Source organism: Sander lucioperca, chromosome 7 (genome assembly GCF_008315115.2).
Source record: "Sander lucioperca isolate FBNREF2018 chromosome 7, SLUC_FBN_1.2, whole genome shotgun sequence".
Classification (NCBI taxonomy): Eukaryota; Metazoa; Chordata; class Actinopteri; order Perciformes; family Percidae; genus Sander; species Sander lucioperca.
Genome location: NC_050179.1, coordinates 28,809,999 through 28,837,880, shown reverse-complemented (window position 1 = coordinate 28,837,880; position 27,882 = coordinate 28,809,999). Strand labels below are relative to the sequence as shown.

The 27,882-nt window shown below is 41.6% G+C and overlaps 1 protein-coding gene across 2 annotated transcripts in view; it reads right to left on the bottom strand.

Moving 5' to 3' along the window:
* Positions 1-24,101, bottom strand: part of si:ch211-250c4.3 (uncharacterized protein LOC100535981 homolog) — a 61,858-nt gene extending 37,757 nt beyond the window's left edge. The window contains exons 1-2 of one of the 2 annotated variants that reach the window (XM_036003716.1): positions 23,763-24,101; positions 358-1,184 (exon numbers count right to left, since the gene is read on the bottom strand). In XM_036003716.1, coding sequence (XP_035859609.1) covers positions 358-1,184; positions 23,763-23,841 — 906 coding nt within the window. In that variant the 5' untranslated portion in view covers positions 23,842-24,101. The remainder of the gene's footprint in view (positions 1-357; positions 1,185-23,762) is intronic. The other variant, XM_031300373.2, reaches the window with a different exon arrangement.
* Between the last annotated feature and the right edge of the window lie 3,781 nt (positions 24,102-27,882).

The window sequence follows — 27,882 nt, the reverse complement described above, 5'->3', positions numbered from 1 at the left end:
CTGTACAGTTTGTGCATCGGCTATTTGGGGTGGATGAACACCGAAGTGAAGCCAGGTGACAATCTGCTACACGTACATTTAAAGCCTCATGTGTGACTTTGGATTTAAAAATGTTAAAGTAACATTTTTGGAGTAAACATGTCTAGACTAGACCCTGGGATGGACCCAGAAATTGCTGGAGGGGCTATACAGCCTATCCCATCTGGCCCGGGAACAAGGAAGAAAGGTCTCCAAAGAAGAGCTGGAGGATGTGGCTTGGGATAAGAACATTTGGGCTACCTTTATTAGCCTGCACCCATATAAAGTGCAGAATATGTATGGATATCAGTGGCTGTTTGGACATAATGTTCTTCTTACCTCACTAAGTCTGCAGCATTCGTCCATGTACTCCCTCAGGCTGTCACTGGTGGCACTCCTCCTTATAGGCTCTGGCTGAAAGTCAGTGGTCGCCATGTCATCACAGGCTCCTGTTGAGGTTTGCTTCCCAGACCTCGTATCCTCTAAGCAGGTCCTTTCACTTACAGCACTGTTCTCCTTGAGCTGTCCAGACATCTCCTCATGCCTTTCAGGGCTGATTCCTGAAGCCATACACTGGTCTCTATCCACGTCCTCACCTATGTGCAGTTCCACTCTCGCAGCTGAACTGAGTTCCTCTGAGTGCATGAACACATTATCCTGAGTATCCACTGCTATGCTCAGACTGTTATCTACTGAGTCCTCTGCCTGTTTAATCTCCGAGCTCTGTGCATATGTGACTAGTTTATCAGGGAGAGTGGTAGGGTCAGAGTTTAGGTTGCAGGTGTTGCAGGAGGGCTCTCGACTGTGGACCATGAAGCTCTGCTCAGAGCCTGTCGGGGTGGACGGAGAGTTAGCTCCACTTGTCAGCTCCACTCCTGAGTCCTCCGACTCAAACTTGTACAACCTCGGCAGCTGAGAGTGTAAGAAAATGGCAGACAAGTAGTCGGAGTCAGACTCCATCCGAGGCTGTCCAGGCTTGTCATCAAGATGGGAATTCACCTCAGAGGCTTTGGCGGGGTGCGAAATGTCCTGCTTTGTAACAGACACGGTGGAGGTGGTGGACGCGTTGTCTTCGGCCATCAGGAACCTCTCTTGGAAGTTGCTGAAGAGCTTCATTTTGGTCAGGACAACCTCACTGTCCAGTACTGTATCTCTGTCTCCTTTTCCTGTTAAACAGATCAAGAAATATAGATTTATTCTCTAGGCCAGATCTCAACAAGTCCCTCAATAATATGTTGTCTGTAATTGCTGAAGTGAAGACGGCATTGTCTTTGAAACTTCTAACAAATCACTGTTAAATTGTTTTCTCATTTGACATAGCAATGGTTAAGGTTTGGTTAGGTTTATTCCCAAAATGACTTGGTATGGGAAAGATCCTGGTTTAGGTTGAAATAACTACTTGAACAAGGTTCAGGGTTGTTGACTCTTTTAATAATCAGTTGAAGAACTACCTTTGTGAACAGGCTTTTGGTTGACCTGTCTGCACTTTATTTTTTACGTATTACTTTGTCATTTTAATTGTGTATTTAATATGTTTCATCTTGTATTTTTTATTTAAGTTGTTGTTTTTGCACTATAAATAAATTGTACGTACTTGGTTAAGATTTGGAAACAATTGTGGTCATAGTCTAAACAAATTCCCAACATTGACTGTCGGTGTAAAACATGAAACAAACAGCGTTCTCATGTGTCAAAGTCCCATGTTTTGTATACCCTTACGGGCATCTGGAGGTCTTTGTTACCTGAATTATTGGGCCTTTGCTGAAATGACTGATGATGTTGTTTTTCATGGGGGAACAGTGTCCCCCATCTGAATACCTGGGCCGCCAGTTTGAAATGTTTTCACAGTCTGAAAAGTCTCTGACATGCCTCAAAGGAAACAAAAGACCTTGAAATACTTGAGGTTAAGCCAAAGTGTAGTTTATGGCTGCCAGTAGTGGATTGGCTTGACCTAAGGTATTTCAACAATAGCCAGATTAAATAATACCTGGCTGAGGTACAACTCTAATTTATTTTCAGGGCATTTTAAGACCAAAATGAAAGACTGCAGAAGTGCAGGTATTTCAACCATTCTGTCAACATCACTAATTCTGGATTGGATCCAGTCTTTTTACCATCAATGGACCATATTCACTAACAAAAAAGTACTATATATCTATCTATAGTAATATGAATGGATGCGTAATCCTACATTCTTTAACTCAAATACCACAGGACCCATACAATGTGTCTGTGTACTCTACCTGTCCAGCTTTGATCTGAAGCTCCAGTTAAGACCATTATAGAGGGCAGCCATATGTGTCCTCTCCTCTTTCTCACTGTGGGCAATTTGATATGATTCTCTGTCAATCAAATGGAATTTTTTTCCTACCTTCTAACCTTGGCATTTTGAGAGAAAAAGTAAAAGGGATTCCCTTGTTCCCCAGGAAAATGCAGGGGCCCGGATTCCGTTTAGGGGTTGATTTGTTTAGTCAAATGCTTGAAATAAAACTGCAGCTGAGCACCATTTTGGGAGAATTTAATTCCAGAGTTCTATAATACACCTCAACAATAATGGAGGTTGGGTGACTTCCTGCAGGGTGAATTGGAGATCTTGCTGAGGCAAATATGAGATTAAAAGTTCTTTGAAGCGGTAAATCCGACGCTTTATCCTCTCAGAGGGGAACTCTGGAGGAGGGAGTCCTTGGAATTGGAAAGGATTTTTTTCCAAAGCATGTTGTGAGAATTTGAATGTGTAGTGAATGTGAAGTGGAAGCATCTGGCTTTTTGGTTAATAGGCACATCAAAGCCAAAGCAAAAGTGAATGCAGTGTGCATATGTGTATTTGGACAATCACTTCTTTCTGTGTGGTTTAGATGATCCAGTGGGGATGTTGTGATTTTGAAGGGTGGAGGCCTTCACTGAATGATGAATGATTCACAATCAGTAATCAGTTAGAAACAGGATGTTAGCTGATTGTAACTGATTGGATGGTTTTCAACTTTGATTGTAATTTGGCACAACTGATAATCTCTAAATGGGAAATATCTTTAAATTGGATTAATACGAATACGCAATATTTGCTTCCTTTAAAGGTACACTGTGTAGTGTTTTAAGTATTGTATAAGCTAAAATCAATGTCTTCATTCATAAATATGTCCTCATTGGTGTAAAATGACTTCTGCCAATGATCTGACTTATCCTCGTAAGCGAAGAATTTCTTATCTGGATTTACATTGGACGGGCAAGTCCAAGGAGGCTTCCATGTCGTTCCGCCATTTTGAAAAACTATAATCGCTGAGATGGACATAAACGACTAGCAACGCGTTTTCGTTCAGAGCCAGCGTCACGTGACTGAAACCAGCTGAAACGGAGAAGGAGATCAGTGAGAGGCGCTTGTCACCGCCCCGGCACATTTGAAAGCCTGCACTGCACTTTAGTTCAAAATGGAAGATCATACTTATGCAGAGCCACAGGAGAAGGAATCCTCGTCGCCAAAAAAGCGAAAATTGGAAGACATGTTGTCATAGCTTCTTGGTACATAAAGGCTACCATAGTTGCAACACGCATTTGAAAAAGCGAGGCGCTACAGAGCACTATTCATTTGAATGCAAAATACAATTTCACCGCTAGATGGGAGAAATCCCTACACAATGTACCTTTAAGTAATTGTTAATTTCTTATACTGCACTGCAACTGTTATTCTCGTATTTTATATATTTTTAAATGTTACTGAAGTTACAGTGTTGAAAATTGGACCTGTATGACAATCTATGTAAGCATATAAAGAGAATTAAAAAGTAAGTCCAATGGGACCGGCCGTTCTGGGCTGGATTACGTGTATAGAGCATTGGCTTATACATTGTCCCACACTAGCGTCCTAAAATCTCGTATTTAATATTTTTTTTTATATTTTTTTATTGTTTTCAACTGCTCTTTAATGTTATATCTAAAGCACTTTGAATTGCCCTGTTGCTGAAATGTGCCTTGCATTGCCTTGCTTTTGATGAAATTACAAGTACATCAAATCAATGAAAAGAGATTTTTCTGAGAAAGCGTCTTCAATCACTCAAGAAAACAGCAACACGCACAGTTCCTAGAAAATGGCCACTGTTTTCATAAGCCTGTTGATGAATAGAGGCAGCTCTGCCCAAACACTGATAGTAGGCCTCTGGTGTTTGGTTGTGCAATATCAGTTGCTAACAGCTCAGGAACCAGGTCTTTTCCTATGTTAAAAGAGATCTGTTTTTCCCACTGTGGTTCAACACAAAAACAAAGAGGTGAAAAAGGTAAAGTGCACTTCCCCTGTTTTTACACAGTGCTTATGTATGGCCAGATTTACAAATGACAAATGAACAAGTAAGAAAAACGATAGCATCGGTTATTTGTCCAAATGCCTAATATGCAGCGTGATATCATGACTTTGCGTAAACATACACGCCACTTTCCAAGCCAAGTGGCGTGTTATCTGTACGCATTTTGAGCTATCCACGTGTACGTCTACTATGTCTACGCTGTATACAGTGGACGGCAGTCACAGCGCGCCACTTTCTAAAGCCATGTGGCTTGTTTCGCGAGGTTACATGTTATCGCGAGGCTACGGTTGGGTTTAGGAAACGTCACACGTGGGTTGGGTTTAGGAAAAGAAGAACGGGTTTGGGTTTAGGAAACTTCACACGCGGGACACGATCCCCAGTCTCCTGGGTGAAAGTCCTGTGTTTGACCCATCCTCCACCCCTACGTAGATTTTCGCCCTTTCATACTACTCGCTACGGTGTCAATTCACACGCAATCGCAAGGTAATGTAAGTCAATGGAGGCCAAACGGCATTGATAAACAAGCTAAAAAGCAAGTATGCATCTTGATAACACGCCAATAATGGCATACGAATTGGCGTGTCATGGATACGCCACTTCATGAGATCAGTCTGTAATATGACACATTTGCCTGACAAAGACCTCTAGTGACCATGTGAATTATGAATTATAACGACCAGGACAGAATGTCAATGATGGATTCTTTTGGTCCTCTCTAGCCTTTGCTAGGTATTCTTTGTTTAACTGTGACACACAATGCTTGCAAGTTTTTTTTTTAAACCCACTCTACAATCTTATCCTAACCTTAGCAAAGTACTTTTTGTGCCAGAACCGTACATTATCCAAAATCAGAAAGAGACTTATATAACAGTTTTTGAAGGCACTCACAAATGATGTCAACCCCCTTGGGAAGGGGTGCCTGAGCAGGAAAAGGCCATATGGTCATTGTTTTCAGAGGCGAATGATGTATGTTGTTTACTGTAAGTTAGAGGACCAGTTGGCAGGGTTGTAATGTAACAAAGTACAAATACTTTGTTACTGCACTTAAGTAGAATTTTCACGTAGCTGTACTTTACTTGGTTATTTATATTTCTGGAAACTTTAACTTTTTACTCCACTGCAAGATTATTTTTCACACAAAAAAAGATTCTATTGTTTGAATTTGATGTTCAAACCCTGAATATGGGAAGCCACAATCAAGTTCAGAATGAAAGGTTTTATTTACTTTTACTTCTAATGATTAAGTACATTTAATATCAGAAAATGACTTTTCATACTTAAGTACAGTAAATATCAAATACTTTAAAGTGCCATCCACACGGAAACGCTTTTTGGTGTAAACGCACGTTTTGCATCGTTTTGGCCGATCATCCAAACGAATCCCGTTAACACGCCGCCTGAAGACGCACTTTTTTGAAACCTGGTCCCAGGGTCAAAAAATTCAAAAATGCCGCCCTTGCATCTTCGTTTGGACGGCGAAGCCGCATATTTGCGTATTGATTATGTCATCGCCACACCCCTCGACCTCTTATCCCGCGACGACGTCTCATAATAACAACAACAACAACAACAACAATGGCGGACTACATGCTTGTGTTCCTGCTGGAGAAGATACTGATATTCTGGTTTCCTTGCACCAGCCATTTTTGTCGTCTTCTTCTTGTGTTTGGTTTCTTCTTCTACTGTCTGTTTGTATACAGCGCGCAAGCTTTGTGCGCATGCTCCGCCTCTTCTTCTGTAATTTCTGTAAAAACAGCGCCACCTATAGGCCTGGAATATGAAGTAGCGTGTTGAGTCATTTACAAATGGATCCGTTTGGATGCAAATATTCTTGAAATGATGCCAGGGAAGATGGGGGGGGGGAAAGATTGTTTTGGTACGTGTGGACGTGGCCTCAGACTTTTACTCAATTAATTAATAAAGTCTATCTTATCTTATCTTAAGTAATATTCTAAAAGGTCATTTCTGCTAAGATATTTGTACTTTTACTCAAGTATTGCTTTCAAGTACTTTATACATGACTGCCAGTTAGACATTTAGAGCAATTACTGAAAAGCCAGCAATTGTTATAATATGTTTTCAATCATTAGATCAATCTGATAGTTAATTGCTGGATTATGTCACACATTTTATTCCCTACATATCCCTTTTGCAGCACATACAAACATAGGATTGCACTCAGGTCACAATTGCTTTTTAAGCAGCATACGGGACAACACAAACGCAGGTCCAGCAGAAGTTATTAGATTTTCAAAAGAATTTAACATGGCCTTTTGGAGGAAATTAAATTTCCACTGTTTACTCTCTCGACGCTCTAACTGAATCACACCATGGCCTCATCAAGGCTGTGATGATGCCCTGCGTATAGTTCCTTTGCTTACTATAAAGTTTCAGTGTGATTTCAAAACTCTACAGCCAAAACTGACGTTTATTTTAAAAGAAAGTTTACCCATTTATTTTCTTCATGGACACTGTGAACTCTTGTTGTTGGAGTCTGCCATAAGCCTCTTATGCTATAAGCAGAATTTGCCCATCTCGAGCTGTTTACTCCCGAAACAAATTGTCTTCTGTGTAGACTAGAAAACCAATTTCCTGTTTTGGCCAAATGCTGGGAAAAATAGAAGAATGCATACAGCGATTTCTTTCTTTTCTTTTGTCGCTTCGGCAGGTCACCGCTGACACTTATTGTTTTTCCCAGTGACATCACTCTTTTGAGTGAAGCCCATTGTGTGTTTATGTCTATGGTAGCCTACATCAGTGTTTACTGTCTCCTGAGCAATATACCTCTGAAGCCGCTCAAAGCCAAAGTGGGATGTAAAAGGATTAGCAATGCAAACAAGTTGTGAAATATAAAATGCTTCCAGCTGGCAGAGGCATAGAGAATCCATGGCATTAAAAAAAGCTTTATCTTAGATTATTGCTGTTTTCTCCAGAACTCTCCTACTTCACTCTTATTTCTACAGATGTTTCTCAGAGGCAGAGCTGCTCAGCAGAAGCAGAACAGTTTTCCCAGGTAAGTGTCAGATCATCAAAGGGCTGAGGGCATTTATATCAAGCAGCAAAAGATATCAATTCAAACAGAATTGCTAAAATCAAATGATTAGCTAACATCTTCATGGAGTTTAACTTTGGAGAACTTTGACACGCTAATGGTCACCAACTGCAAACTGTCAATATAATTGTTATATGGTTATTTAAAGTAACTATACGTAACTTTCCAATGTTTCTGAAACTGTGTAGTTTTTCATATTATGATCATAAATGACCTGTAACAGCAAACGAGACTAACAGTGAAAATAACGCTATTTTTGCATAGTTTTTATTAATGCCTCTCCCCGTTCCGATTTTTCCCGCAAAGTCACAAAAGGATTTAGGAGGTAGACGGCGCTACAGTCACACGTTCTGAGTTACAGATTTCGGTGTAACACCGGAAAAGCCTGTGTTAGTGTGTTCAACCAGGTAAAAGGTTGCAGGAGATTTGTTATATAGGCTCTCTTATTGTAAATCAATGATTTTCTGTCTGAGCAAAACATTCATCTCAACTATATGTCCTCCCAGTAACACTAACTAAGTAATCTACAGTGGGTAATACTGTAGATTACTTAGTTAATCTGTAAGCACCGTAAAGAAAAGATCTTTACGACAGCAGGTGTGGTAAAAAAAAACTAGCCCTTGCGGCCACTAGAATCAACACAAACTGAAAGTTACATATAGCCACTAAAATATCTGGCAATATATGGTTACCAGATTGTTTTGAGCTCTCAAATTGAGTAAGCTTATATATCTGTGTTGCACCATCCAATTTCATATGAAGCTCCTCTGCTGGAGTATAAACTGCTCCACAAAAGAGATGCAGAATGTTTTGCAGTCAGTGAAATGTGGCGATGGTACGTATATGTCTCTCTTCCTACTGTCCTTAGAGCTAAGTAGCTTACTACAGACAATTGGCAAGTCATCTAGGGAACGTTACTGTTATTTCAACAGTTAACCACAAAGTGGTTCTAGTAATATACCATAGGCTTATAAGTTATCAATAACCTTCCAAGATCAGATGAACACATTTGTGTTGAAAACCAGTCGTTTCTACCTCTAATTTGTATTTCGGGTGCTTTCTTAAGTTTTTGGCAGGTGAACAATTTTTTTAAATTAATTTTTACTTTTTGATTTACAGGTACAGTATGTACAGTATGTATGGCAAGGAGCAAACTAAAAGATAGCAGGTGCGAGAAATTGAAGTACAACTGCCACTACCACCAATATACAATATGAGTGAAATTAACTAAAGATAGTGTCTCCCAGGTTTGACTGTACTATCAAAGTGAAGACTTCATTTAAACATTTTGACAGGACTGTAAACCCTGAGGGGAGATAGAAAGGATTAACACCCATGTCCAGTGTCTCCTGCAGCAATTCCTGATAATTCCTAATTGGCTGTATCAGACAGTATCAGTCAGACTGTCACACACAGTCAGTTGTGTAATCAGTGTGTCAGGAGAGCTGCTGTGGTTCACACACAGCCTGCAGATAGAGGAATTACTGTAAGAAGGTCATGGAGACGCATTGATAACATGTAGTACAGTGACTGCCATGGACTGTAGGAAGCCATAGAGAGTAAAAACAGCTTTACTAAGATATGTTTGGTATTTTCATAGTAATCTACACTACATGTAATTATGCGCAAGGCCTTTAAGTCAACAAATCAACCTGGATTCTGTCAAGAAGTAATGCGGCAATATCTTACTATTTAAGATTAAATTTAATAGCAAATACTTACTGTACCTAATATACTTAAAATGGTCCCACTATTACAAAGGGGGTGGTGTTTGAGAATCTGGCTATTGGGGGATATAGGGCATTGGTGGTAGTTTTCCTTCCTTCCAGGGTAATCGCGAGTTGTCCCAGGACCTGGTTGTGCCTCCAGGTGTAGCGGCCTTGGGACAGACTGGTTTTGCTGCCAGTGCGGATGTGCCTTAATGTTGCTGGGGTTTGGCATAGAGGACATCATGGATCTTCTCCAAACGAGTTTTGGTTAAGGTACTTGGGTGTAGGAAAACATCATAGCTGGCTCTGGCGATAACACTTATTCAGCTTCCTTTAATCTCCATCTCTCCAAAAGATCTTTCCAAGTGAGCTTACGATGCTCCAGGTTTTCCCAGTTAGTCCAATGGCCCTGTTTGGACCGTGAGACCGCCTTTGTGCTTCTCTCTGCCTCTTCTTGCTGCTGGACATCGGCTACCACTAGCTTTCTTTTCTGGGCGGATGTTGCCTTGTGCCATGTGGGTTGACTTTTCCGGAGTCTAAAACTACCTCTTCCTGCTGCTCCTGTCCTACGATGTCTCCATGCCTGAGAGAAGATTTTGCTTGCTGTATTGCCACTTCCACCCAGTTGCCAGTCTGGGAGCAGCTGCTGGGATCATAGTGTCTTCAGGGTCATGTCTAGCCTCACTTCAGTGCATTTTTACTCTTCAGTGAGCCTAGAGACAGAGCACCGTTCTTATACAAGCCGTTACTGCTGAGGCAATGCGGGAGTCAAAGCCACTTCTTGATGTATGAACTGACTATCCTCTCTAGCTTCTCAACTTTGGTAATGGGTACCTCATAGACCGTTTGAGTAAGCAGGTCTATACTAGGCAGTCCTTCCAGAAAAATGCAGAGTTTTTTTGTGATTGTTGCGGGCAAAAATCCTTGATTATATGCGGAATATGCGGGATATTTATGCAATTTTATGCGATGAAATTGCGGGAACTTGCAAAGACTGCGGTTTCATCATGGCTTCATCGCGGGGTTGGCAGCTTTTCACGTCGCGTAATTACGTCACTTCATAACGTTCCCATGGCAACAGGGGGAAATGGCTGCTCTTGTGTCAAGTAAACGCAACATTTTTCAACTTTCTGCTAAGATATATGTGACTTTTTTGCAATGAAAATGCGGGGATTATGAAATCATGCAAGCCCAGCATATTTTGCGCGGAAATCAGCAATTTATGCGGCGAAAGTGCGGCATATTTGAAAAAATGCGGCCCCCGCATAAATATGCAGACTTTGGCTGATTATGCATTGAATTATGCGATCGCATAATCGCGTTTTTCTGGAGGGACTGACTAGGGGTTGCATGACTCTGATGTGATTAAAGTCATGTCAACATTGACTAGTCGCTGATGACGTCATAGACATTCATTTTTTTAAATTACAGGAGGAGGAAATTCTTTGCACTCTTAATCTATATTTTATCACCCTTTAATATCAAACTTTGTATTGATTTTCTTAAGAGGCTTGCTTTGTGTAGCTTAGTCTTTCTAGCATTTTGCAACCTGTCCAATTTATCAGCAAGTGCTTTTGCAGTGAGCTACTCGCACTACTGGGTTTACCAGCGGTAAGTTTATGCACACCAGTCCCAGTAATTAAATAACCGACACTGCGTCGCGCATATCCGTGATAGTCAATCAAAAGTTCGCCATAAACAACCACCCAAAGTCTATTGTCCATCCTCATTGACAACCAATGCATTGGGTTTATGCCTAGTTATGTGTGCAAACAAGTTAAATTGCCATTAAGTGTAGTGCGACTCATACGTCCTACCTTGGGCCCTTTACAATAATCCACTGATCCGATGCTGAACACACTATAACCAGAACTGTATCAATGTAACGTTAGCATTAGCACGTAGCTCCTGCGTGTTTTTACACAAACAGCTGACTGCAAACGTCCTTAAGTGTAGCAGAAAACCAAAGGCAGCTCTCCTCATCCTCTCCAATATCTCCTTATGTCCCAAGCGTTCCGTGGCTTTCAAATGAAGTTCCAAATGAGCTGGGTTTTCTGAGTAATTTTGCTAGTGACAGTGCTACAGGTCTATGTTGTTGTCGGCCATAAGCTCAAAACGCCTTGTAACACCGTCCTAAGCTAATGACTGGCAGCTCCGACAACATCAGGATGGCTGTTTCATCAATGTAGAATCTCTGGTCTGCGAGTCCTCTGATGATGGATACGCTCCTGGATTTGTTGGGTTTGAACTTCATCCGTGCCCAGGTTATGTTGGCGTGAAGCTTTCCCAGCAGACACTTGGTACATGGCATGGTTGAGGTCAGAGTGGTCATGTCATCCATGTAGGTGCGAAAAGGAGGTAGCCACTGTCCAGACCACAGACGTTCTTTCGTTTATTGCTGCCTTCTGGACTTTGGCGGGGTTTCCTTTTTGCCTTGCTCTTTTGTTCCCAACCTTTCTGCCCCACAGGAATAGATCAGATCACTTATTTTCCCCAGCTCTTTCTCTGTTGTTCCTCTGTCCTGAGTCCATCCAAACCTAGCTCAGGTCTGTGTTCACTTGTCCACTCTTTCACTTGAGGTCTGTGGCCTTGAATGTTGTTCTCCATGGCAGCCTCCAGGCTGTATTTGGCTGGTTTCCAGGTTACCAAATGTTGTGCTTGAAGTATCCTGCTCGGCCACTGTGCTTGGATAGATGGATGGATGGATGGATGCACCTTGTTGGTTGGTTGTTTGGTTGGTTGGTAGGTAGATAAGTAGCCAATAAAGTTGATTAATACTGCCCCAACAACCTTCACCAATTAGCTGAAACCGGGGGCAAAGTTCACACAGCACTCAAGTGACCAGAAACTGATGATATTCATCCACAGCCTCACTGTTTACTTTGGTAGATATGTGTTGCTTATTCTTCCGAAAAGAAAGAAATGACCGTACTTTATATACAACCAGATTATGCTTTTTACCAGCCGAGACAGCAACACCGGTATTGTTTCACCTTGTAAGTCTGTGTGTGTTTGTCACCATGGCAAATTGTGGTCCCGGAGACACCTACTGTAGCGGGAACTACCACAGAGGCAGGTTTTTTTTTTTTTGCCACTACAGATGCCTATCTCTCCTACAGCTGTAAGAGTCAGTTGAACATGTACTTACAAGACGGCAGAGTGTAATTACCCTGCCAGAATATGTATAGCTGGTTTCAGCCTTTGTGTCAACGTCTGTTGACCCAGACATCTGACTGTAAGTCTGTCCTACACACCCAGTTTTAGAAAATAAAAAGGTTTTGTACCTTAACAAATGTATGAATAGATCTAAAGCAGGTGGTGGAGCAAAATACTAAAAAGAAATGTAGGTCAGCTGCTATATCATATCTCAGCCAGATATGAAACAGATAGGATGTTTTTGTTTCTATCAAACCTAAACTTTATTTAGGAATTTATTTCTCAACAGGAAAAGTATAGTTAGTAGGAGTTAGTTAAAAGCAACCAGTAAAAATTGTATTCTATTCTATTCAATATTGACTCATTTGCATTGCTCAGTTTACTTACTTAACGTTTTAAAGTTAACAGCAATTAGCTGAGTTTGATGGGAATATCAATTATACAGCTACTGTATGTGGTCATAAACCCCAAAAGTCAATCTCATTGCTCGTTGCTAGATGAAAGGTCAGAGGGTTACCAAAGTCAGACAGAATGTTAGAGCCAGATTTCATGGTAATCCACTGAATAGTTGTTGAGATATTTCAGGTGTTGACATATTTAAGTCTTAACCAAAGAGGTGACCAACCGACCGGTGGACTGACATTATAATGCGAAGAAACCAACAGCGTGGTTAAAAAGAAGAATCGCAGATCTATGTTAGAACTCGTACTGTGGTGTTCTGCATGAAAGTTGGACGTGCTACATTCACCACCCTGACCTCTACACATTTGCTTCACTAGATAAAGGGCACACTGCTTCCTGCAATGACACTGAACATTGGCATTGGACATGAATCAGAAGGTGCAGAATGGTCCATTGTGAAAATAATTCATGGGGATTGGACTGGATTAGCTAGTGATGGCCAAATGAAGCTTCGTGAAGCATTTTCTTTATTTTCTGAGCCCACTAGATGGCGCTCTCTGTTCAACAAAGGGTTGAGAATACACTGAATTTAGGCCTTTCTCTTAAAACCAAGAGCGCCATCTAGTGGGCTCAGAAAATAAAGAAAATGGTTCACGAAGATTAGCTGCAGCTCTGTAGGAGTCTTCTGTGATGTCTTTGTGTCCAAGTTATTTTTTTCTCAAATCCCGGCTTAAGCCAATCTATTTTCAGCGACTGAACAGGAATGTGGAAATTGAAAAAAAAACATCAAATGAGAATGTTTAAAGCTCTGAAATGAATTAAACAACTTATATAAAACAGGTAGCTCAAATCAAGCAATCTGATTGGTTCACCACCCTCTTCTCTTTATGTTTTAGAACGACTATGACGTCTTATTCCTTTGCACAATAAGTATCGCTCCGCGTCTGAGGAAACTGATAGCTGGTGCAACGGAGGGAAGCCGTTCATCTGCACACACTGCCAGGACACAGAGCAGCAAAGTATCCCTTTAAGTGTACGCAATATTAAAACATTTTTTTACTGCTTTACCTTGCCATCAGACAGCCCTTTCTTTATCTATGCTCCCTTCAAAGCCACCGGACTCTTGACCTAAACTGTAAATTTGACATCGCAGAAAACAGGAGTTGCTGTTCTATTGCTGCCTCGATCGGTTAGTTGCTGGTCTACGGTTGTCTCGATCGATTAGCTAGTTTGTGTTATTGTGTGCCTTTCTTTAGCGTTGAGCAAAAGAAATGGCCTGTGCTAGCTGCTAGTGTAGGCTAACGTTACCGGCACTGCATTTCATAGCAACAGCTTCGGTATGCCGGCCAAGGAGGGCCTATTTTATTGTGAACATGATTATTTATTGAAAAAAATCTATTTAAATTGTAAATGACTATAACTTTCATATGGCTATAATTGGTGACATTTTATGAGACAAATAGCTCATTTTATTCCGTGATATGGTTTGATTATATCACAGCTTAGGGGCGTTGTTCGTCCCGAACCGAAGCAGAAGCTATTGCTTTAAATAAATTCTAGCACAAGCAGAATAACAAATCTGGAAATCAAACATTAGACATTGGTTTTTACTTAACTTGCCACCTCCATTCTCACCTTTTTGTTTTCTTATATATTTTGTCAGTGCCTGTCTGTTTCTGTGAATTACCAGCAGAAAATAAGACTTTAATTACACACTGAAGTCATCCAGCCAATTCAGCTGAGTAATCCTACTTACTTGCTATTGTGATACAATCCTCCCGTACACAACCACCGTCAGCCTGACAGGTGTTGGCCTGAACCAGCTGTTCTCATCCCTCCCAAACACCACAAACAGATATTCTGTCCTGTAATTGTCTACACGGGCTGACTCAGCCTATTTCCAGTCTCTGCGCTTGACTAAAATCCACAACATATAATTAGAGACAATCCTCCTCCCCTTCCCCCACCCCAGACTCATCCTAAAGCCTCTTTTTCGAAATGTCCTTCAGCCATTTCCCATCATATTCATTTCACATTCCATCGCAGTGCTAGCATTGTCATTCAAGTGAGTCCCATTACAAAGTCAGAGTTTTCAGGACTTAAGGTGCTAAATTAGAATAAGTGGATTGCCCTGTTGCCCTCTCTGATGGACACCATGAGAACAAAGCTCTGAGCTGCTTGGAAAGCTGGAGGGAAAAACACAGCCTGAATCCAGGGGTTAGCAGAGGCCAGCGGGTGTTGGGAGTCAAAAAACAGACTTTTGCAGCCCAGCCTCATCTCTGCTTGAGGCTATACACTAGATGACCCTAGCAGAACCTTCCCAAACTGTCGGCGTTTGAGGTGCATTGTAATGGAGGCGCCAGGTTTTGTCAAGGAAGAACAATGTGTTGAATAAAAAAGATGATATCTTTCCGCTGCATCAGTTTTGATACTTTTGATTTTGACCAAATCCAGCTACACGCCCGAGGGTAAACAATAAGAGAAGTCCGAAGAGAAGAAATCTTAATGAAATACAACAGTACATACAAATTCCATCAACTATCGACTGACATTCATCACATCTGAGGGGCGAAACCACTGTGGAGGTGCCTCAGACTGACCAATAGATGACGGCTCCAAAACACCACAAGTCACTCATTTAAATTACTTAATTAATTACCTCAAATGAATCCTAAATACACCGGGCACATTTTTTGCTTCCAAGCAGATAGCCCATGCCCTTTTTACTTATTGTGCATCAAAGTATTCCATGATCTTAAAGGAATTCGTTCAACATTTTGGGAAACATAAGAAGATCATGTCTGTGTGTTAAATATTGAGCAGGAGTAAGGACAAGGTTAGCTTTTGGCGTTTTTCCATTACATGGTACCCGCTCGACTCGCCTCGACTCTACTCGCCTTTTTTGGTTTTCCATTATGATAAAAAGTACCTGGTACCTGCTAACAGAGACTTTTTTTAGTATCACCTCCATGGAGATTCCAAGCGAGCTGAGGCGATACCAAAAGGTGACGTGAAAACCTGCAGACTCCTGATTGGTCGGAGAGAATCGTCACTAATCACTGAGTCATCATTGCTAGCGACAGACGGGGGGGTGTCCTGAATAAACCCGCCATTTTTAAATAGTTTATCCAGCGGTGTTTCCACGGTGATTCCACGGTGTTTCCACGTTCTGTGTGTGTGTGTGTGAGGCGGTAGTAACTCTGCAATGGAAAATGGAGGACGAGTCGATCCTAGCCGAGTAGAGCTGGTACTAGCAGTGGGTAAGCGCCATTAGTTTAGCATAAAGACTGGAAGCAGGGGGAAACAGCTACCCTGTCTCTGTCCAAAGTGAAAAAAACATACACCTCCCAACACCTCTAAGTCTCACTAATTAGCACGCTGTATCTCACTGGTTAAATACAAACATCCATCCATCCATCCATCTTCGTCCGCTTATCCGGGGTCGGGTCGCGGGGGGAGCAGCTCCAGCAAGGGGACCCCAAACTTCCTTTTCCCGAGGAAATACAAACACAAATGAAAAAATAACAATTTACCTACTGGAACTATATGTATTTCTTTAAAGTAGAGGGGTTGGGACCTGGATTACATCACAAACTATTTTACTACAAACTCAGTTCCGTTACCCCTTAAAGTACAGTATGTTCAAGGGATAACGTTGAGGCTTCACCTTCTGCAGCAGGTCTGTGTCGTCTGGCTGCCCTTTAATGCAGAAGATAGATTTTCGAGAGGTATCCTAAGATTTCGGGAGGCTTTTTGAGGCACTGCATGCAGGCACGTGTAAGCCCTCGGGCCTCTCAGATTCTGAACACAGGAGGTCATAAACAGGCTGTGACAAGACGGTTATTTTTACAGCCCAGGTGGGTTATGGGTATGTCAGCCCTCTGTTAGCACTCTGGGTGGTCAGTGGTCAAGACTGACCGCTGATCTGATAGGACAAAAACAGGTTTGAGTGGAAGAGCAAAATTCACTTTGCATTCTGTTTGAAAACAGAGTAAGAATTCTGCTGACAAATACAGTTTTTTTTATAGCTAAAGTCAATACTAGAGATAGATTATCGGCCCTGACAGATTATCGGACCGTTTTCTGGCAGTTTGCAGATTATCTGTATCTGTATTTTATTTGCCTGATAACCGATAAAGGTAATGAATTAAAAAGTGTTCTACTTTGGCTCGGCTACAGCTCTGTGTCTGTCCCTCTGCTTCGGTTTCACTCACCACTGAGTCTGACTTAATGCCCCCCCCACAACACTATCTGTCTGTCTTTAATTGGGTGTTATGTTGAAAGTTTCTCATTTATTAAATAATTGCTTAAATCATTTAAACAAAGTTTTGTGTTGGAGTTTGTAACATTCCAAAATCTTAATTTTGACTTAAAGATTTTCATCTTCACTGTAAATGCATATCTGTTCCAAATATTGGTTTCATTAACTATAGTCTATATCCTTGACGTAATACTTCCGGGATTGCTCCGGTGCCGCAGGAAATTCCACCGGATGCATGTATTTTTCGTTTCCTTCCACTTTCTTTGTGTTGGAATTTTAACTTTGGTGGATTTGTGAGGACTATGGTTAACTGCTCCTCAGATCTCTGCAGGGTAAATCCAGACAGCTAGCTAGACTATCTGTCCAATCTGAGTTTTCTCTCGCATGACTATTTTGCAGCGGCTCTGTCTCTGGCTCTCAGAGTTTAGCACCGCCCAAGACAATTATGATTGGTTTAAAGAAATGCCATTAAACCAGAGCACGTTTTCCTCCCATCCCCGAATGCTATGTGTAGTAGCCAGACCCTCTTCCTTCAGCGCGCTTTGGAGGAGGGTCTGGCAAAGCGAGATTACATTAACTACTAATACTCGGTATCGGTATCGGCCTTGAAGAACCAGTATTGGCCGATCCTTAGTCAATACCTGTCAGATGAACCCTGTTAGGAAAATGTTACTCTAAATGAAATGAACCGAGGTAGCGTGAATTGAAATTTCAGACTATAACACCACTGGTAAGGACTAAGCCCTGAGTCCCCGTGCCCTATAAGGAGCTTGAACAAGTGACGTAAAGCAGATTTGTGATGACCACTGCAGCCCCCAAAACTATCCCATGGTACCATCCTCTAAACCCAGGAGAACCGGTACATCTCTGGACTCATCTCTCAACACGAGGCACAGTGGCGATGCCTGCTCTGTTTCCCACTGCTCTGTTGGTCGTGGCGTCTTCAACCTTAGGGATGATACCCAGGCTCCCTCTCTTTATCAAAGTTAACGGGAGGGGGGGCGAGGGGGGCAGAAACCATTAAGATAAGGAAAGAATGTGCAGGAGCACTGTAACTCTAGTCAAATCTCCTGCAGCTTAGTACCTCTGACAAATTAAAGTTAGACTTCCCATCCCTTGAAAAATACAGGACATAGGGGTTTAAGCAGCCAATTTCATAGTTCATAGTTTTTTCAATGAGACATTTAGCAAGGCTCGTATACACACAAAACACTTTCAAGGTGCTTTCACATCAAACATGTTTGGTGACATTTTCTGAAACTCTAGAGCTCTTACTAGTTCAGTTTATTGCACTTAGTTAAGTGTGAAAAAATATTCAAGATTGCAAAGGTTTAAGGGTACAAAGAGACAGAGGGAAACATATCCAGCAGTTCCACATGCTTTATAAGCCAAGCATAAAAAACGGTCAGAATCAGTGGTGTGGTTAAGTACTGCATTTAGCATTTTACTAAAGAAAACCTAAAAACAAAGTACTCATTGTGTCTACAATTCCCACAAAACACTGCAGGGTGTGAGATATGTCATTGAAACAGTTGCTTTCCCCCTTATCCATGATATTCATTCAAGCTCGCTTCCAATGTCATCTTCTAATGCACAGGTGTCAAACTCAAGGTCCGTGGGCCGAATCTGGCCCCTTCGCAGATTTTGATCCGGCATGCAAATCAATTTATAGGTTCACAATACATTTCCGGCCGCCTAGCTGTGCGCCAAACCAAAAAGACCAGAATCTGTTTTTCAAACTGCAATTACGCGAATTTGGCAGATTTGTCGACTTTGAGACTTTTCCCACAGAACCAGTGGGTTTTCATATGCAGGCTGTGAAACAGGTTGCTGTGAGTTGGCTGTGTGGTCGCCTGCTTTTGATTTGCTAAACTCTATGATGGCTAAGGAACTTTTTTGCTGACTTTTTTAAGGCTATGTGTGGAACAAGGCTGTATGGGACATGCAATAATACAGTCAGATGTTTGACTTTTTCGCTGAAATAAAAGCAATGTCATGTCAATAAACTTTACATGTCTGTTTTAACAGCTGTAACGTCTGCTGTCTAAAACACCTCTACACTAGGGGTGTAATGCAAAGCTGTATCTGTATAAAATCAAAATAGAAAGTGTCTGTATTCAGATTATATATATATATATATATATATATATATATATATATATATATATATATATATATATATATATATATTGTTTAGCTGCCAAGAAAATAATCATACTTTTGTGTTAACCATGTACCTGAACTGATCAAATAATACAAAATAATAATAAAGTGCTGCTGGACAACAAACACCATGAACTACCTCCTTGGAGAATCTATCAACCCTACTCTTCTTAGTACATGTGTCACACATACCATATGTACTACTTTACTAACCTCAGCAACTGCAATTCCTAAACTCTGAATAATGTCTGACAACCTCCTCTCTACGTTGTAATCCTGACTTTTAAAGCATTCCACTGAATCTGACTCGGCATTGAATTTTTCAGGTACTTGTCACCAAATGGTGATAAGAGAGGGCAGTTTGGATGGTTATTAAAACGTTTCTGGCTTCTTTCCACACTTTTCTGCAGTCTCATGAAACAAAGAACATCAGATTTCAAACAGTGATGTTATCTTACAGTTCGGAGAAAAATAGTGTTATTTCATACGTCTTCAGCTCCCCAGACAACCTCCCGCTCCCTCCTGAACCTAAACAGCGACACTGTACACAATGTTAGTGTTATCTTAACAATGGCCCTCTTCTTCCTACTCTGAGTAACATGGCAACAATGTGACTGCTGTCAAGCAGAGCGTAGGGGCTCCCTCACAGCCACAACAATGAGCAGATTTATCATTCCTCCCACAACGAAACGGCCAGAGGATTTGCTGCTCGGCAGGTGTGGAGGCTCGTACTGTAAATAAGCTGACAGTGATATCGGAATGAGGCTCGCACATGGAATGCAGAGAAACCTGATGCCAAGTTTAGAAAAGGGATCAGGGATGAGAATGAGAAGTTTCAGTGTAGTGATGGTTTCGATTTTGTCTTGGAGCAATGCATTCTCATCAACGGGTTCGTATAATGACGTACTCACGCTTATGCACAACAATCCGCATGATATCTTATACGAAATTACTGCGACAAGTCAAGTTTAGCTACAAAAAGGTGGCTGTGATGATGGTCCTGACACGTTGTGACAATGTTGTCAGACACTTACAGTGAGCACCAGCGTACTCTGCAACTGGAAGGACTGGATGAAATGTGTTGAAAACGGTCTCCACTGATAAATAACACGCTGGCTAACTTGGAAATTAGGTCTTATGTCCAAAATTCTGAACCAACCCTTTAATCTGAGTCTGTCAGCGGTAAAACAAGCACTTTTGTGAAAGTAAGTACAAGCTGGACAATTGTCCTATTAACTTTGTAGCTTGTTTCTCCGCTGCAGACTGCAGAGATCTCGCTTCATACTGGACCAATGTCAAAGATTGTTGTTCCCATCAGTCACTTAGACACAAAAACATAGGAAAATAGGGTCCAGGTTGAAAAGAAACGGTAGTTACCCTTTAAGTTTAGCCACAAAAAGGAGACTGTAAAACTGTGACGAGACTGTTAAGTTTGGGCACAAAAAGTCAGGGGCGTAGCACAAAATTCTGGGCCCTGTAGAAAGGCATTTTCTATGGGCCCTTCCCCGCATCCACAGTTATTCATTCTAGCATATTTTTGAGCCCTCCTCACATGAGGGCCCTGGGTACTCAGTCCCCTTTTCCCCCCCAAGTCCGACGCCCCTGCAAAAAGTTAAAATTAAAGTAAATTGGGTTAAAACTCAAAGCCCACCCACCCATTTCCTTGGTGAAGGTCTTGTGTTCAGTGGCGGTTCTAGATGGGCTCATATTAAGCCTCAATCCCCCTCTGGCCCCCCTAACTGTGGCAAATATTTTTATTACCATTTCATCCCCAAAGAGGGGGATATTATTCTGTGCAGTGATAAATAAAATGTAGGTTAACACAGATTGGGTATTTTTGTGTTCATTCTTATATGTGTATCTAGTCTTTTGCAGAACCAAACCATTGGAGGGTTGGTGGTATGTAACACTTGTGCTTTATATATTTGGTACCCCTAAAATTGCATGTGGCCCCAGCCTGGCCCCTCCATTTAAAATGGTCTTTATCATCCCTCCCACAACGAAACGGCCAGAGGATTTGCTGCTCGGCAGGTATGGAGGCTGGTACTGTAAATCAGCTGACAGTGATATCTGAACGAGGCTCACACATGGAATGCAGAGCAACATGATGTCAAGTATAGAAAAGGGAACAGGGATGACTATGAGAACTCTCAGTGTAGTGATGGTTTTGATCTTGTCATGGAGCGTCACATAGGGAGAGATTTCACACACTCAACACAGATGAACACTGCTTATCATACTGTTGAATATGTCATAGCAACACTCGTCCAAAACATGTGCTGTTATATAGAATTTAAAGTTCACCTCATAAAGCGCCACTTATTAGTATATTTATATTTGCAATGGATCAACTGGAGCGTGAAAGGGGTCACTCAGAGTAAAGAAACCAGAGAAAATCCTCAACTGTGCTGTTCCCCTCATCTCTTTGGAGCTCTTTTAGCTCATTGTTTTTTACGGACCACAGCCCCAAGTGGTAACAAAAGGACCTATGCAGCTTTAAAGCTGGAATATTATGTAGGTTATGTGAAAGGTTTTGATCGCAATGCTAAACCCAAAGAGAATCATCACCAAACCTTCAGTTTAACAAAGCTTTTAGCCTCTCTTTAGCTAATTGTTTGGGTTTTACAGACAGCAAATGTTTCCCTATCACAGAAATAGAGCACTATATATATATATAGTGTGTTCGCCATTTTGTATTAGTGTTTGAATTCTCCGCGGTTAATTTCATTCACTATCTGGGCTGCATCTCATGTCACTTATTTGTTAGCTCCTCGACTCCTCAGTCCTCAGCTGAACCAGAAGTTGTTCTGTCCCTCCTCGGTGAAGGCTCAAAAGGGAGCATACCTATGTTCCCACAGTCCTATGTTCCCACATTTCTAAGACTTTTTTCAAAATTAGGCCCTATGTTCCCACATTTCTAAGACTTTTTTCAAAATTAGGCCCTATGTTCCCACATTTCCTTTTTCATAAATTTGTATCAGATTTGATCCCCCTTTCTCCCAATTTGGTAGCCAATTACACCCAACCTATTATCCAGTAGCAATGGACTACAGATGGAATCTAACCCTAACCCTAACATAGGGCCTACTTTTAAGAACAATCTTAGACATGTGGGAACAAGGGCCTAATTTTCAGTGAAAAAAACCTTCTTAGAAATGTGGGAACATGTCGCACTAAATGCTTGCTCTTGGGGGAATTACTAGAATCGTTGGGTCCTAGAGTGTGGTCTAGATCTACTCTATCTGTAAAGTGTCTTGAGATAACTGTTGTTATGATTTGATACTATAAATAAAATTGAATTGAATTGAATTGAATAGGGCTGTGGGACCATCGGGCTGTGGGAACATAGGGCTGACCCTGCTCAAAGCTCTTCTTTCTGCCCTGAGGAGCGAGCAAAGAGGAGGGATAATCACCTTCTGCCTCCAAGTGCCCAAAAGAATTAATGCAACTTTAAAATCTAATAAAGTATTTATGTCATGATGAATCACACAATCAGAAAAAATATATATTAGAGGAACATATGATCAAATTTTACAGTTATAACTATCTATTATTTGCTTTATGGCTGCTGTAATGATTAGTACAGCAATTACCTAGCAATAAGTAAAGACCAGATTGCATTGTTGTATGAATTATCCTTTGAAAGCTGCTATTCTATGTTGTTAGAGTAGACACATGGGGGGGGGGTTCTCTGAGTTCTCTGTTTTGTTGGGGCAACCAGAACCAGACACACTTACAGCTCTCAGTTTTTTTTAATTAAAAGCACTGCTTTAAGTGAAATTAAAAGTTCTACGATAAGCAGCCAGAAAAGATAAAGAATTAAGTCTTAAAAGTTCCTCCTGAATCTTTATTGCCCTTTAGAAAGAAAAATCCTGTCGGGGAATCCAATTAAACTCTTATAAAAACCGACTGAGTCATATGATGCAGCTGCTCTTTTTTAATTTAAACATCTACAGATTGCTTCACATCACAGTGCCCCTGTAGACCCACAGCTAAGGCAGTTCTCAAAGTGTTTCACACTCCTGCTCAATTAAAAAGTCAGCAGCACAGAGGCCCTCAGAGTGTGACTCATCCCTCCATTTCAACAAATCCCCTCATCAGAGAGAGATCAGATGGAAACCCTGTGACTCAAGTCACTGCTGCATCTGATTCAGCCAACATGGCTAGTAGATTTTATTTTTTTAACTAGCCAATCAGATTTTCCACTGGTCAAATATTTTCCAAGGAAAATAAACCAGACTATGAGTGCTGCTGAATACATTTTAAGCATCCTTTTTGGCTGATATACAGTACATTAAAGCCTTCTCCGGTTCAGCGTAGCTCGTAATCGATCATGCACGCATCACGCGATCACAACATAGGGTTGATGGGAAATGTAGGATTAGTACTACAAGCAGTGTTGCCAGATAAAGATTACGTTTCCAAGCCAAACACACACACAAAACCACCCAAATTTCTTGGCGGAAAACAGACCAATCTGGAAACATTTCTGCAGCCGGCCGATTCAAACAGACGCAGAGTTATTTGCTTCATTCATCACCTGCCAAATTGGCTAGTAACATTACAATGTTACCCGCATTTGGCAGGTTGCCGGTTGTCAATTTAAAGCCCTGATCTCATCTCACTGGAGACACGAGCTGGTGGGGAAGATTAACCCACTCATGATGCCATGGACAGACATGGGAGAAGACAGAAGGTGACTGTACCTTTCCTCCAAGGAGCCAGGATGGAGAATGACTTCTGCCAGCTGATGACCAGCCCGGCCTTTTTACTCTTCACACTCATGTTACTGTTACAATCCCTGAGGTCTGAGGACAATTCAAATGCGGCAAGTATGAAAAAATAAAATAGAACACTTCCTCAGAGATTCCTCATCATGTTTTTCAAGAGGTTGCCTTGACGTTTCAGTGGTGGACAAGGCATCTGTTGGAGGATTCAGAGTGGAGGTTGTCCTGGAGCAGGGTCATGATACCTGTGTTTCCTCGCCTGCTGGACGGCCTGAGCGCTTGTGTGCGAGTGTGTGAGAGCTCCAGCTGACAACAGTAAAGGGGGCTGGGCTCCACTCAGAGCAATGACAGCAGGAGGAGGAGGAGGAGGAGGAGGAGGAGGAGCCGCCAGAGCTGGGAAAGAGGTGGAGGAGGACTGAGATTTACACTCAGCCTGAAGGCGAATAGGGAGCGACCAGAGCTGGAGGAAAAGTTAGAATGGATTAAGAGGGAGGAGGCTGATGTTTCACTGAGATTTATATTCACTTCAATCACAGCTTCAAACTTTAGATAGTCACAGTGAATTACACTTATGAGCCACTTAAAAGCTCCACAAAACACATGTTCTCAAGTCGACTATACACAGCAACATTAGAACACAGTTGGTGTTGGTATAGTAACAACTATTTTATTGTTACTGTTAAATATTTCAAACCAACCACAGTGGTTTTTACAGAACAGTTGGGGCTAAGGGTTCATTTATAGACCTGTCATTAGTTTTAATAGGAATATAGTTTGCAAGCCATTTGTCATTAAAGCAGCCATATTATGCTCATTTTCAGGTTCATAATTGTATTTTAAGGTTGTACCAGAATAGGTTTACATGGTTTAATTTTCAAAAAACACCATATTTGTGTTGTACTGCACCGCTCTCTCTCACTGCTGCAGATCCTCTTTTCAGCTGGTCTCTGTTTTAGCTACAGAGTGAGACCTCTTTTCTTCTTCTTCTTCTGTACTATCTTTGATTGCACTGCACATGCCCAGTAGCTCAGATGTAGATCATGTCAGCTAGCTCGCTCCATAGACAGTAAAAGAAAGGCTGTTTCTACAACTTCGGTCAGTTACAAGGCAGGATTAGCTGGGAGACTTCTAAATGAGGGCGCACATGGAAGTAGTTCTTTTGTAGATTATGGTGAACTTGTGTGTGTTGTAGCAGTGCTTTGCTATTGAGAACGAGGTAGCATGCTAGCGTTAGCCATAGCGTTAGCATGCTAATGCTACGAGCTAATGGTTGCGGTTAGCCTGCTCGTTTCAGCTTGTGACGTCACAAGCCGTGCAGATTTTGACCAGCTCACCCAGAGACTGAAGGCAGGACACATTCAGAAACTGTATCTCACTCTAAACAGCATGGGTGGATTTTTTTCAAAGTTTGTATGTGTGTGGAAGCACCAGAGACACAACATAACACCCCAAATCCCAGAAAAAGTGATTTTTTCATAATATGGGCACTTTAACAGTTAACACAGCTATCCTGACAAGGGATATGCCGAATATCGGCCCTGGCAAACATTTCTGACTGGCTCTTAGAGTCTTGCCTGACACTTCACATCAGTAAAACTGCCTGTATTTATTTTTATAATAGAAAAAATGGAAGTCAGCCAGATATCATTGTTAAGGGGGAAAGGCTCCAGACTGTGTCCAGACATTTTAAATAGATGGGAATAACTTGACGCACAACTGTCCTTTAAGAAACATGTGAAACAGGTGTGTAAAGTAGTCAAATTTAATGTAAGGAACTTTAGATATATTAGAAACCAGCTCCCCTTACATGCAGCAAAACTTTATATGCACTTAATAATTCTTTTACACATACACCGTATCACAAGCTGGTCACAAGCTTGAAAAACAACACATGCTCCACTGCACTTTATAAACAAACGCTCAAGGCATTGGACAAAAAGCCATCAAGTTATCATCACTGGAACATCATTCAAAGACATAACCTCATGACCTTTGATGGTCTTGTGTTTCGTGCTGATGTTACTCTAGTCTATAAAGTAATCAATGGTTTGGCCACTCTTCCATTAAATGAGTTTGTATCACTGCGCTCAGACAATGGGAGGAGAACTAGGACGACCAAACAAGGTGACTGTGCAGTACATCACAGATCTACTGAGTTTGGCAGGCAGTCTTCTCTGTTAAACGTGCGCTATACTCGCCGTTCCCGACCTGTCGCGCGCCAGTGTGACGTCATGGGAGCGCCGTAACTATTTACACTCTATTTATATGGTCGCTTGGTCGCTATATGGTGTTGCAGTCTTCTCCTGAACAGAGGTGTCGTAGCTGAGGAAAGGCTACCGACTTTGCTATTTCTACGGACTAGAAGAAGAAGAAAAAGGTAAACAATGGCAAAGAGAAGAAGAGAAGCACTTTGAATACTTCAGAATGTCTGCACAACGATTCGATGAGCTACTTTGTCGGATCAAGCCTTTCATTCACCATGAAAGAACTCATCTTAACCCAATAAGTTTACAAGAGAGACCTGCAGTCACTCTAAGAGTCCTGGCATCACGTTGCCCTCGAACTCGTCCATGCTTCCTGTTTGTGCTTTGTCGCGCGCCGCTAAAAAATAGATAAAATAAAAAATGGTACTTAAAAATAATACTTAAAATCCTGGCGCGCCAGCGAAATCTACGTCATTTTGACGTCACATTGGCGGGCGACAGGTCAGGAATGGCGACTGTAAAGAGGCCCTTAAGGTGTGTGTCCATTGTCAGCGTCATTTCCCTGCTTCCCATTCATTTCTAGTGGAGCAGCCGTGCAATGCATTCTGGTAGCGTCACAGGGACTTTAGAGAAGCGGGGCGTTGAGCTGCCGCGCTCCTCATTTGCACAAAGTTGAATCCAGCCAACTTTATGCAAATGAGGAGTGGCTGGCTCAGCTCGCCGCCTCTCAAAAGCTGACGGAAATCTTTTAAACTCAGCTTTGTCGATCTGAAATGAAGACCGATTCAACAACTGCATGGCCTATTTCTCGCTTAAAATGTTTTCAGAAACATGTTTCGGTGAACTATTTTCGTAAAATACCAGATCATATTCCGAACGAGCCGCTATTATGGTCGGTTTTGAAATTCGGGAGCAGCCAGCCCCACGTGACGCGTTCATCCAATCAGCTCCAGCCATTGCGGTTGTAGGAGAGCGGAGACTGTTTTCTTTGCTTTTCAGTGGTCAGTAAAGAGAAACTGGTGGTGAGCTCACTAGCGTGCACTACTGGGAAGCAGGGCAACCAGAAAACAATGCCCATATAGACACGTACTATCAGAGCCACAAAGTATTGGAACTCACTCAGTACCAAGCGAGATCAGAGAATACATGTAGCAAGCTTAGCTACAGCAACATGGCAAAAACAGTTTACTACACCAGGAGCTACTTTTTTATACATCCATGTACACGACATACACGTCTGTGTTTGGCGGTGGCATCAGTGATCCTCAGCAGTTTTATTTCAGAGTGCAGCAGAAAGCTCTGTTGTGTTTGAGCTTCAGAAATGCACACGTTAAGCTACTGAAAAGCTATTTGATTCAGTAGTTCAGTTCAATTTAACCAGTTACTGCCAAACAATGGTGTAGTCTACGTGATATGCAGGTATACACAGTATACTCACTAAGAAAGCTCCAGGATTCCCATATACCCTCTTAAAAATGCCCAATGACATGTAACAACATACTTTCCATTATATTTTTGATATATCTGGAATTGTTATCTGTGTTTTTCTTCTTCGCATAGCCTAAATAAATTATTTCCAACATAAATTGGTACATAAAAGTGTATCTGAATGCAGGAAATGAAGTCTTTGACGCTTAAAATAACCCTGGGGGAGGACACCCAGACCCCCCACTATGATATGCCCCCTCCCCAAAGGAAGCTTCTAGCCCATATATATAGGCTAATATATTTATATACAGTACAGTATACCCACTACAATACATTAGACTACACCACTGCTGCCAAACACTGTTTGTAATGCAAGTTTGCCAGGTTCAACCACTTAGCATAAAATCAAACCGGTTTAGTCCAGACTGGTGAAACCGGAAATCAACCCATCTCTACAGCTGAAGCTG